The sequence below is a fragment of the Brassica oleracea genome, chromosome C3 (assembly GCF_000695525.1).
Source record: "Brassica oleracea var. oleracea cultivar TO1000 chromosome C3, BOL, whole genome shotgun sequence".
Taxonomy (NCBI): domain Eukaryota; kingdom Viridiplantae; phylum Streptophyta; class Magnoliopsida; order Brassicales; family Brassicaceae; genus Brassica; species Brassica oleracea.
The window spans coordinates 56,427,706-56,440,381 of record NC_027750.1 but is presented as its reverse complement, the minus strand read 5'-3'; the positions used below and the strand labels follow the sequence as shown (position 1 = coordinate 56,440,381).

Sequence of the window (12,676 nt, the reverse complement as noted above, 5' to 3'; positions counted from 1 at the left end):
ACATCTCACCTTATCCATAATTGTTTTGTTCATTCTTTCTAAAACTCCGTTCTGCTGCGGAGTGTAAGTGCAGGTTCTGTGCCTCTTAATCCCAGCCTTCTTGCAGTAATCATCAAACTGTTTATTACAGAACCAAACCATTGACTGTTCTCAAACACTTGACTTTCTTCTCTGTCTTAGTTTCAACTTCAGCCTTTCATTCCCTGAACTTAGAAAATACCCCTGAACTTAGCAAATACCTCATCCTTAGTCTTCAGAAAATAAATCCAGACTTTTTTTGAAAAATCATCAATAAAAGTAACAAAATACTTAGCTCCAGCAAGGCTGTCTGGTGTAGAAGGAGAACCCCATAGGTCAGAATGAACATACTCCAGAATGCCATTAGTCACATGTTTAGCTTTAGGAAAGCTTTGCTTGTGTGACTTCCCAATGATCCAATGTTCACATAAATCCAGGTCCAATTCAAATTAGAAGCTCTTATCAGGTGTGATATGAAACGAACATCCTGAGTCCATCACCCACTCATCCTTAGTGTATTGCGTGCTGACTGTGAGTATTAGAGGCTGGTTTGCCTCTTCTGCTACATTCGCCGAGTCTTGCGACTTGGATGATCTCCTGTCAGGGAAATCACGCTTCCAATGACCCTCCTTTCCACTTACAAAACATCCCTTGGTGTTTTTGTTGTTCCTGGAACGAGACTTAGATCTCCCATGTCGACTCTGAGATCTACCTTTGTATGTCTTTCCATTGCCCTTTCCGGATCTTTGTCCTGATCTGCCTCTGTCTACAAGCAGACCTTCTCCACCTGATCTAGTGAACTTACCACTCTCGATCAACTCTCTTTCTTTAGACTTTGCAGCACCAGTAACCTCAGCTAGGCTCAGTGTGTCTCTCCCATACTTGAGAGTCTCCTTGAGTTGATCATACTTAGCAGGTAGAGAACTTAGCAGTAAAATAGCTTGAACTTTCTCTGATACTTCAACTTGCAGATTGTTTAACTCTGCTACAAGCTTTAAGAAGTCATCAACATTCTCATCAATAGATTTTGAGTCAACCATCTTGAAAGTGTAGAACCTGAGCTGTAGATAAATCCTGTTGGGTAGGGAAGTCTCTGTGTAGAGATTGTTCAGTGTACTCCACATTGCAGCAACAGTCTCACAATGTTGAATTTTTCTTAGTACCTTATTCCCAACATTCAGCACAATCAGGTCTTTGGCTTTTTCTGATTTCTCAAATTTTGCAGGGTCTATCGCAGGTGCAGGGTCAATAATTCCAGCAAGTCCCTTTCCCGAGTCCTTCATGGCAGACTCGGGTTCATCCTTTGCGTCTGATCCCTCCTTTAGAAGCTTCGTGTCAGTGAGAATGGATTTAAGTCCAAGCACTCCAAAATGAGCAAGCATCCTCACCTTCCATAGGGCGAAATCACCATCACCCTCGAACCTGTCAATATCCACACGTTCCTTCAAAGTCACCATTGAACATGTAATGGATTTGACTCTGTCTCTCTCTCTCTCCTAAGTAGCCTTAATAACCCGGATGCTCTGATACCACTTGTAAGAGAATTTAACTTAGGTTACTTAGGTTAGAAGTTATTTTGACCTAGGTCTAGTACTGAAAGTAAAGACACAAACGATTTAACGAGTTCCCGGTCCTCGGCGTGGTACGTCTCGTGGGAGAACTTCTGCTCCCAAAATCCACTAGATCAAAGAGACCCTAGAAACACCAAAGTAGTGTTCTAGATAGTTTGTTACACAAGTATCAAATACTCATTCACAAGAGAATACAACAAAGCTCTTAGATCAACTAGACTTAGGCCTAAGCTATTGATCTTGTATTGTTGTCTCCTTCTCCTTGCACTTCACCTTGATCTGAATACTTGTTGCAGTTTGCTCTCTAACATTCTGCTTGTATTGTACGGCTTTACCTAATCAACATACTCACATTATGTTTATATGTGATTAGGTGTTTCAGCTGGAGTGGGTCTGCGTGTTCTTGGCCCAAGTCACACCAGCATTGCTTATGGCCCATCTGTCTTGCCGAAGCCCAAACTATTTTCACAATAGCCACATGATTGTATATTTTTTTTTTTTGACAACAGAAAACACATGATTGTATATTAAAGAAATTAAAGACATTATTATTATTTTTTTATCATGAAATTAAACACATTCATGACATGTCTTGTAGGATATTAGTTTCACATTAACATAAGCAATATAAATAAGCGTGGAAATCATCGACACAACATTCGTGAAATTTATATAAATATTACACACTTATATAACAATATTGGATTAGTTTCATTTTGCTCATTCCTCAACCACTTCAGCTTTTTATTCACTCATCATCCCTTCATGCTTCAGCCAATATTACCTGCAAAATACATGGAAAAAAAAACAATGCTAAAAACAATATAACAGTAGAAAGATTTTATTTAAGTACAGTACTATACATTTGTTTTCTTACACTAACTGAAGAGCTGTTAGGTCTTGGCGACCAGCGGATGAGTAATGTTGATTGTTAGGTTGCAATGCCGCGACTTGGAAATAGTTTCGTGAATCAAACGGCTGAGAGTTCGTTTGAGGCGGTGGTATAATCTGCTCGTAGTTAGATCCTCCTGGCATGAGATTCATACTTGGATTGTTCCTCTCATTTTCAGCTATCTATATACCACATATATCATTTAACATCTTCATAAATTTTTTTTATAATTTTTTTATGTTATATTTGTTGAGACAAATCGTTGGCAATATAAAAAGCACAAAACAGGTATAATGTACAAATTACCTTTGCACGAAGAAGCTGGTTATCGCTATGCAAATCAACTTCCTGCTCAAACTTTCATTACAAATGAGCTAAATTATCATAAATACAGATTAACGATTGAAATAAACTAGATGTAGTATATCTGCTTACTCTCTTCTGCATGTAGTCAATTTCGGCGAATAAGAGTTCATTCTGTAAACATATTTAAATAAAAAGAATAACTTATAAATTTAGGTAAACTGAATATATATATATATGTATATATATATATAAATATAAATAAATTCCTAGGAAGTAACTTGTTTTTGCAGGGTTTATTAGATACAATTACCTTTTTGGATCGTATTCGGTTGATACTTCTGTCTAATCTGCCTTCCAAATTTCTAAGCTCCTTGGGAGACATTGACCCTATCGTCTCACCCATTAATTGCCTAATTCATTTTATAAAAGGTATTAGGGACTGAAAGTATTAATTTTTTATCGGCATCCAAAGTATTAATATATCAATAGTCATACGTTCATTTAGATGACATTAACCTGTTCGAGTTTTGTATGCTGATAATCTGTTGACGCAACTTGGCCGATTCTTGTTGATAATACTTGAAAAAAAAGTAGAAAGTATGAAAATTGTTATATTAATACACAATTTTTGCAAAAAAAAAAAATCTTAAAAATATATGTATAATGTTAAACTACCTGTGCATTAATTTCTGCCACCGATCCAGTGTTGGAATTATCCGATATTGCCTTCTTGTACCTCTCAATTGTCCCTTTGACACTGCAACATTTTTTATAACAAATTACTAACTTAATTAGAAGTATTACAATACAATTTACATTTAAATCAGCATTTCAAAAAATAAGAAAAAGTAATTATAAAGGTCAAAACGCCCACTTGCTCAGTTAAGTGATTTCAATACGAAACCTTAAAAGCAAACATCAGTTCTTTTGAGTCAGAACAAATGAAACATAATGTGACACATGATGTGAAAAAGAAAAAAAAGTAGATATAAGAAAAAAATTAAACTGTTGATAAAATATTCCTTAAAGTTGCAACAAATAAAGAATGATAGAAAACTAAGAGGAACTCCCTGAAACGGTGAAACCTTAAATTTTTCGAGCTAGTGATCGGTGCAACTGCTATTCTGGCACAATTAGAGAGACGAAATTGCCCTGAACATGTCTAGGGTTTCAAACATGTACTGACACGCACCGAAAACCCATTAAACATTGGTAAATCCGGAAGACATTTGAAAGTTTTGAATTGTTAACCACTGGATTAATTAAACTGTGATGTGACCAAATGACATGTCCGAGTAACAACATCACAACGTTCCAGAGTTTCCTTATTTGGAATACAATTACATTACCTATTTACTATTCTACCCATCTTTATTCTCTTTTTGAGTTTTCTGTATACATATACGTACATATATACATACATTTACATTTCACTTACGATTTTCTTTGGGTGAAAAATATACTAAGTACGATGACATATCATAGACCATGATGTCTGAACTTTTGGGGGAGAAATCATGGCCGTCCATTCTGGAATCACAGAAGGCAGAGCAAAGACTTTTTCTGAAAAAAAAACTACAAAAATCTCACTTTTTTCTCTGCCCGTAAAAGGAGAGAGAAAAAATGAGAAAAGCCCTAATTTCTTTCACTACACAACAAAAAAGAAAGAGAGGGATTTGTCACAAGATGTTGAAGCGATTCCAATGCTTTACTTCTATACCAAACCTACTGATTCAGATCATAAATATTTTTAGTTCATAGATAGATCATAGATGAACTAAATTAAGTATTATCCTCATTACTTGTCTCTTTGTGCACATAAGGTGAATTAATTTTTTTTTATTTAGCTTTCTTGGGAGCGATAATTATATTGGGTATTGACCAAATGTGAAATCAATTATTAAATGGTTAGAAGTAGAGACTTTTGAATTTATAAGTAGTTTGCAAATTAATTCATTATGACATACACCTTGTCAGAAGTCAAGAACTGAAACTAACAAAACTTTATACTACTACTAATAAATATAATTGATAAATAAAATAAATAATATCTGTGAGATGACGTGATCAAAGATTCTGTAACAAAGACAACAAATCTTACAAGACCAAACCTAATATTGCGCTCAATACCAACCTCTTCAGAAAAATCTCCATAAACAAAACTAGCTCTGATTACATTTAGTACCCTCTGGACATTAAAAAAATTTGCATATGTAATGAAGATTAATTTTGATTGGTTTATTTGAAGTCCTTGTTAGCTTTTCTTTCTTTGGCCATGAGCATTATATATTTCAGGATATGATTTGACAACTGTAAACAATTAAAATTAAGAAGACTTTTCTAACATTCTTTAATTTTGACATTTTTTTGTGTTTTGAGGAAGATAACCGTAATCACGTGGATTCTAATATAAATTGGAAATTACGTGCAGAATTAGAGGTTACTAGTTTGAGTGATGTAATTCAAAATTTGTTTTGATTATCTTGACATTTTTTTAAACGTAACTAAGGGAAAAAGAGGATCTCATGAGCTTATTTTTCTTAATTACCTCTTTGTTTAATTAACTATTTGGAATCTTGAAAATCCATTGAATTTCAAAATCTTAATGGTAAAAAAATTCGTTTATGGTTTGGAGTTGAAATTTTTCGTTCTTTTGATAATCACTTCTAAATTCTAACTAATCCCAAAACTCACAGATATTTGAAGTTTTTCCATAACTACAAAACATATAAAACTTACACATTCACAAGACAAAAACCTTATAAACATATTGTCCTACTTGTACTTTCTATCACTCATAAGTTCAATAAACATTCAAAAGTCTATTTTCAAATTGTTTTACTCTCACTTACAATCACATGTGGTTGCATCAAATATATGATATGATAATTCAGGAGAGAGAAAGAGGCAAAGATAAGAAAGGAAAGAAAATAAGCAAACGAAAGACAGAAATTAACAGCAATGGAGGATGTGGATGATCACAAAAACAGAAGATATGACCTCATAGTCCTTACGATCCCAATTTGTTTCACAAAACTTACTTTTATAGTCATAAAAATCAAGATTTTACCTATTGCAACACCAGATCTATAAATATATCTAAATCTTGAAGTACTTGTTAGTAGGGAAAATAGAAAGTTATAAAATTTTTACTTATTATATTATATATAACAGAAATTGGTGAAGAAAGAAACCCCAACAAAGTGAATCTTAGTTCTACAAAACTGAATCTAAAACTCCACATAGAAAACTCTGATTGTTTCTTATTTTCTTTTCGTTTATTATCTAACGCTCACTCAGATCTTCATAATTTTGTACCATTTTCACTTTATATATAACATTTTCTACTAAAAAAAAATCTAGTATAAAGGGAAAAGAGACACACAAAGAAGAAATCAGATCTAGAAAATAAGTACAAAACTTAAGAATAAAATCCCAAATCAATAAACATAAACATATGTATTAACAAAGATTCTCACAAATGTTTAGTGTGTACATGTATTATACACGGAATATCAAGAAAAGGTGAAAAATAATCCTACCCACAAGAGGAATTAAAACCATAGAAGAAGCATCGAATAAAATCTAGCAAAGAAGATGGAGAACCCTAGTAAGTAATCGTGCTTGAACATAACCCTAAATCAAGATTTAAGAGTAAAGTATAAAAATTTAAGAACTAAGAACAGGGCATAAGAAGAAACCTGTTGTTTGAGTACTCATAGAGACGGCCACGGCTAGAGAAGACGATGAGTGCGACTTCAGCATCACAAAGAACAGAGAGTTCGTAAGCTTTCTTAAGCAAACCATTTCTGCGTTTGCAGAAAGTGACTTGACGGTTCGTTGTGTTTTCGATCCGTTTGATTTCGATCTTTCCTCTCCCTGCAGTTTTCCTCTGTGGAGAGGAATCTCCTCCTAGCTCCATTTGGTAGGCCGTGTTTGCTGCTACAAAGGCAAAACAATATGGGAAAAATTGATTAATCCAATAAACAAGAATCCAAGAAATCCATCAACAAAAGGTACTTGGAAACGCCTCCAGATTTGTTATGTTTTCTCTTCATCTTAATCTCTTGCCGACACACAACTAAAGAAAGGAAGTAAACTCTTTTTATCGCAATCTTCAAACAAGAGTTAATCATAGGTTTTTTTTTTTTTTTTGGTATTTTTGTGAGATGACATGGTGAGGAAAAAAACTAAGTAATTAAAGACCAAATCTTTGGGAATTTGAAAAAAAAAAAACAACAACTAAATCTAGGCTGTGAAAAGACAATTTTGATGAGCAAAGAAAATCGGGGAATATTGAATCTTGTTTCTATCTAAACAACACAAAAAGAATCAATAAGAACATGTAAAAAGGAAACTAAAGAACATAGATTTGGTATAAGGACCAAAAGAAGTGAAGCAAAGTAATATTATGAAGAAGATAATGTTTGAAAGGATTGGGGAATAGACTGACCTGTTGGGGAGAGGGGGAGATGAGCAAAGAGGAAAGGGTTATTTCTTGGGAAAATTATTTTGTGGAAAGTATGAGATTTGGAGAACTTGCAGAAAATGGAAGGTAAGGTTGTGCTAGTGAAGAGATTGGGAATATACATTTATATTGGAAAAAAAATCATTTAATTTTCTCTAATTTTAACACCAATTTTCCAGCTTTTACATCCATATAGTATCTTCTCAAACTATGTTGAATGCTGTTTTTACTCACTAAAGCATGTTTTGCGAGATAAATAAATATAATTCTATTGTGAGAGAGTATCAGATTTTTGACTTAATATGTGTACTCGGTTGATATTTTTGAGTCATATTAATTTGAAATTGTACTCATTTTCAGAAATTTTGGATGTGTAAATTTTAAAAAGGATTGACATTTGACAGAGAGCAATCTAAAGGCTCACTTCAAAGCATGAGTTCGCAGCTTTTGAAATCACATGAAAATATAATTAGTAAATAGAGGGTTAATTACCATAAATAACAACCACCATATATCTAGTTTTTAACGCTGGATAATTATGCTATTACAACTATGAGAAATACTACGGACGATTCTACAGCCGATAATTCTACCTGTCGTATGAGGATTCACGCCTGGCTGCATCACCTAAGCCGCCATATGGGATCCACGCTTGACGGAACTCCTTGTGCCATGCTGCAAATCTCTTGTAAGCTTTTTTCTCACTTAATTCGCATAATTTCGCCTTCTCTGGGAATTAAAACCCAGACCTTCTGATGTACAAGCATTAATGAACATTTGGTCAAACCATTGGACCAAGGGAGCTTCCATACCATACGTCTAGTTTTTGTCATAAAAATAATACTTATTTTTTTGCAAATTGAGAAACTATTGAAAAAAGGAAGTGTAACGGAGGAAAAATAAGGTTTTATCGGTGGATAGTTTTTGTGTGGTCTTTCACAAAGCTCTAAATGAAAAGAAGGTTCAAGTTGGACAATCACTCATGAGATGCAGACTCTACTTACCATTACTTGTCTTCCCTTTTCATGTGATAAAAACTTTGGTAAATCTGAGTACATTGTATTTTCTTGCTACAACAAATATTGATTTTTCTTCTTTTTTTTTTACTGAATTTTGATCCTTTTAAAGAGGAAAATTTATCAGCTCTTCCTTTTTCTTTAAAAAAACAAAAAAATTAGTGCCTAAGATTTTATTGACATTTTGCAGGAAAAATTGTTTCCCTAAACACAGTATAAATTTCTATAGCAATATATAAGGAATTGTATGTATTATCAAAAATTATATATATACACATATATGTTTATGTTTTCAAACAAAATTGTCCTTATTTGATATACTTACTATCATTTTGCAAGAATAGTTTTCCAAAATGTATTTTTAATAGGAACCAAAAGCTAAATTTAATTTTACTAAGAAAACATCTTCGAATGTTAATTAAAAAATTTCAACGAACTGTTCTTTTTAACAAATTGTAACTAAATGTTATTAAGGTTATTTTTCATATATATGGACTGATTGTGTATAAATAGTAACAAATATGAAGAGTTCAGTTATCATCTATATATTTGGCTAAACTGAACATTAGTGAGTATATTTATCGTCTTTTCTGGAATCGATGTAAGAAAAAAAAAGAGAAAATACTCCGAATGATGGAACCCATCCATTATTTTATTCTTATTTTTTTAAGCACCCTAACCTAAATACCATGGTTAATGCTGCTCTTATGTGTTACTGATGGGGAGTTTGTGATGTTTGCGTGTTGTGATATTGACATTATATATAAAATAAAATAAGATAAATTAATCCCCTATATATTATTTGTGAAACATTATAACTTCTTTTTGTAGCCACATGTCATCACTAGGATGATTCTTAGAATTATTAGAGAAATAGGTTGGTCCATCTCATTATATAATAAGTTTTTTATTAAACTAACCATAAATTAATTATTAATATCATTTATTATTTCATTAAATAAAGATTACGGAATTGCCTAATGTGGGTAGAGTATATATGACAATTAATGATTTTGAATAATAAAGATTTGATAAAAAAAGTATCTTCTATCAAATTTGTTTAATTTAAAACTATTAAAATAATATTTTTAAAAACACAATAACCATATTATAAAAATTTACATTTTTCTGTATATTTTATATTTTGAATTTTAAAAAATGACTATAAATTACTAAAACTGTTAAAAGTCTCACATTCAAATTTTGCGATCCATGGTTTAAAATTTTTGTTATGACAAAATACAAATGATTACAAAATTATATAAGTAAAAGTCTAATTTAATTAATCATTAAGATTTAAAATATATATGTATATATATCATTCTAAATTAAACTATAAACCATATTGAATAAATAAATATAAGAACATATAATACATAAAATAATTTATATATATAATGTTTATCCCGCGCAAGAACATATAATACATAAAATAATTTATATATATAATGTTTATCCCGCGCAAGAACATATAATACATAAAATAATTTATATATATAATGTTTATCCCGCGCAAGAACATATAATACATAAAATAATTTATATATATAATGTTTATCCCGCGCAAGAACATATAATACATAAAATAATTTATATATATAATGTTTATCCCGCGCAAGAACATATAATACATAAAATAATTTATATATATAATGTTTATCCCGCGCAAGAACATATAATACATAAAATAATTTATATATATAATGTTTATCCCGCGCAAGAACATATAATACATAAAATAATTTATATATATAATGTTTATCCCGCGCAAGAACATATAATACATAAAATAATTTATATATATAATGTTTATCCCGCGCAAGAACATATAATACATAAAATAATTTATATATATAATGTTTATACCGCGCAAGCGTAATCTAGTTAGATAAGTATATAGGGTTTTGAGGGTTTATAGGGGGAAATAGGGAGATGAACCGTACTCTAATGGGGCTGGACAAGACGTATGGCTTAATTTGGAAAGTTATTTAAGTGTAATGCTTCTGACTGAATAGAAGGTAACCAGATCTTTCATATCTCTCTCTCTTTTTACATTTTCTTTTTGACTTTTTTGCTCTTCAATTCTAAGTCATATTTTCTGTTGACATCTCATTATTGATTTAAACGGATATGTTTTTGGGAACAAAGAAATCGGAAATTGACAAAATATCAATAGTCAAAGACTGTTGACAAAAAAAATCAAGAGACTCGGGGTTTGATTGGTTGAAGGTGTAACTTTCTATTTTTTGCTCTAAGATTTAGGTTTTAAATTTTTAGTTTTGGATTTAATTTATTTTGCTGTAAAAAATTTTTTAGAGCACTAAATAAAAGCTCTAGAGAAAATGCTTTCTAAAGCTAACATATTTCATATTTTAATGTTTTGGTTTTGGATTCAGTTTTAAAAATAAAAGCATGATTGCTTTTAAAAATAAAAATAGCTGTACAATTTCTGAAATAAAAACATGATTACTTTAAAAGATTACTCTAAAAATGAAAAAGATTATCCACAGCTTCTGTAGACACTACCAATCACCCCCTTAAACTCTAAGGTTGATTGTTGTTTGTTCATACTAATTGATTATGTTAGATTGTTAACAATTGATATATTTTCATAATTTAATAAATTTGTTTAATATATTGTTCAGAAATGTAAACGCTCTATCCACACTGGTTTTGGATTCGATTTATGCAAGAACCTAAATTATTAGTATTTGGTCAGTGTAACCTATGGCTTTGGCTCACGTGGTTTATACTATGGATCATAACAGATGATCGGTTCACCTTTTAACAATAATCGAAAGGTATTCAAATTTAGATCATGTAGTGTGGTATGCTTTCAGGTTAATCCATTCTGTAACACTAAGTTTGTTCTTCATTGGGATTACTAGATAGCCGATAGGATTTTTTTTTTTAAATGTAAAAATTCTCTAAAACAGACTAAATCGCTTCCATAAATGAATTAACAATCTTTCTTGTTTTATCAAAAGACATCATATTGTTTAACCAAATGTACGAAAGGTTCATCTTTTGGCGAACCAAAATGTAAAAGTAGCTAAAATAGACTAAATGGTTTCCATAACAACTCGACCATTAATGTTTTCTATGACAAGAATATCAACATTTCATATGTAGTCTCCAAAACTAATGTGGATTATAAATCGGGATCTTCCGGTATTAAAAAAAAAAAAGAGAATTATTATGTATATGGGGGTGGGGGAATAATGGAAAATTTTATAAGATTTTTCGTAAAATACATTGAATAATTGAGGACTGGTATCAATGGAGTAAGGTTATGCCAAATGAAGAGGGAGAATAGCATGTGATGTGTATCTTTGATCTCTATCTTTATCAACCCATTTAGGGTAACGCGATAGAGATATAAGAAAACTATGTACACATTACATATTCATATTTATCTGAGAATAAATGCTACACCCACTTGCAAGATGCTTTAATTTCTCTTTTACTTTCTTTAATTATCTCGTATTTAGGATAGTTATTCCAACTTAAATATGATACATTCTTTAAAGTATTCCTTATATATCGAAAGAGAAACATTACAATATTTGAGTGTTGCCATGTGTCATCCACTACATTTAGTCTGTACAATTTTTTTTTAATGTATATAGGATAAGATCTGCGCCTTGCGCAGAGTGAGTTTATTTGTATATATTATCGATAGTTTCTTTTATATATTTGATCATTTTATTTATATATATAAAATTTTATTTTGTTTTTATTATATAATTTCTTTTCGATGGATCGGATCAATTTTTATTAAAAATAATGGAACAAAACTATAATTAACACATCATGGGTTGATCGGATTGGACATTAAACAAATTATGACATAAAAACCTTATTTTTTCTATCGAACACATTCTTTAAAAAACTGAACAGTATTGTTTTCAAAGTTGAATTATTTTGACTTTTATCTTCCATATGGTTTTGAAAATTTTCAAATCAACCATCGAATTGATACATGTCATTTTAATGTTTTTAGTCGTATACTTAAAGAAAACTAACATTTTTTGTAAAAATATAACATATAAGAAAAAATCTAACATATAAGAAAAATATAACATATAAGGTGTCCACATTTTTGTATTTTAAAGTCGTTTAAAAAAATAACATATAAGGTTTTTTCATTTTTTTCAATTCAAAGTCATTTTAAAAAATATATAAGGTTAATGTGATTGTTTATTTTTTTAATGGTTAATATGATTGTTTATTTTTTTTAATAATATAAAATTAAACAAAAATGAAGAAGGATGCAAAAATTGTTATCAAATCTTTATTATTCATAATCATTAATTGTCATATATATGTAAATCATATTAGGTAATTTCGTAGCGTTATTTTAGGGAAAGAACACACACTTCTTATATTTTAGGTTAATATAATT

General features: G+C 30.7%; 1 protein-coding gene across 6 annotated transcripts; it reads right to left on the bottom strand.

Annotated features, from left to right (window-relative positions):
* Positions 1-2,116: 2,116 nt before the first annotated feature.
* LOC106332168 (floral homeotic protein AGAMOUS-like) lies at positions 2,117-7,394 on the bottom strand. 6 transcript variants are annotated; one of them, XM_013770635.1, is made up of 9 exons: positions 7,241-7,394; positions 6,489-6,729; positions 3,463-3,544; positions 3,304-3,365; positions 3,098-3,197; positions 2,917-2,958; positions 2,788-2,838; positions 2,453-2,663; positions 2,117-2,373 (listed from the first exon to the last, which is right to left on the bottom strand). In XM_013770635.1, exons 1-8 carry the CDS (start codon positions 7,377-7,379, stop codon positions 2,463-2,465), a joined length of 918 nt encoding a protein of 305 aa, XP_013626089.1. In that variant the 5' UTR covers positions 7,380-7,394; the 3' UTR covers positions 2,117-2,373; positions 2,453-2,462. The 6 variants fall into 6 exon arrangements, with proteins under 6 accessions (XP_013626089.1, XP_013626087.1, XP_013626092.1 ...); XM_013770633.1 differs by having other exon boundaries at positions 2,467-2,663; XM_013770638.1 differs by having other exon boundaries at positions 2,788-2,829.
* Positions 7,395-12,676: the final 5,282 nt, after the last annotated feature.

Coding starts and splice junctions, on each gene's coding strand:
- LOC106332168 (XM_013770635.1), bottom strand. CDS start 7,379: ATGTATATTCCCAATCTCTTCACTAGCACAACCTTACCTTCCATTTTC. Junction 6,730..7,240: donor TCTCCCCCTCTCCCCAACAG/GTCAGTCTATTC, acceptor TTGCCTTTGTAG/CAGCAAACACGGCCTACCAA. Junction 2,839..2,916: donor TTGACTACATGCAGAAGAGA/GTAAGCAGATAT, acceptor TTGTAATGAAAG/TTTGAGCAGGAAGTTGATTT.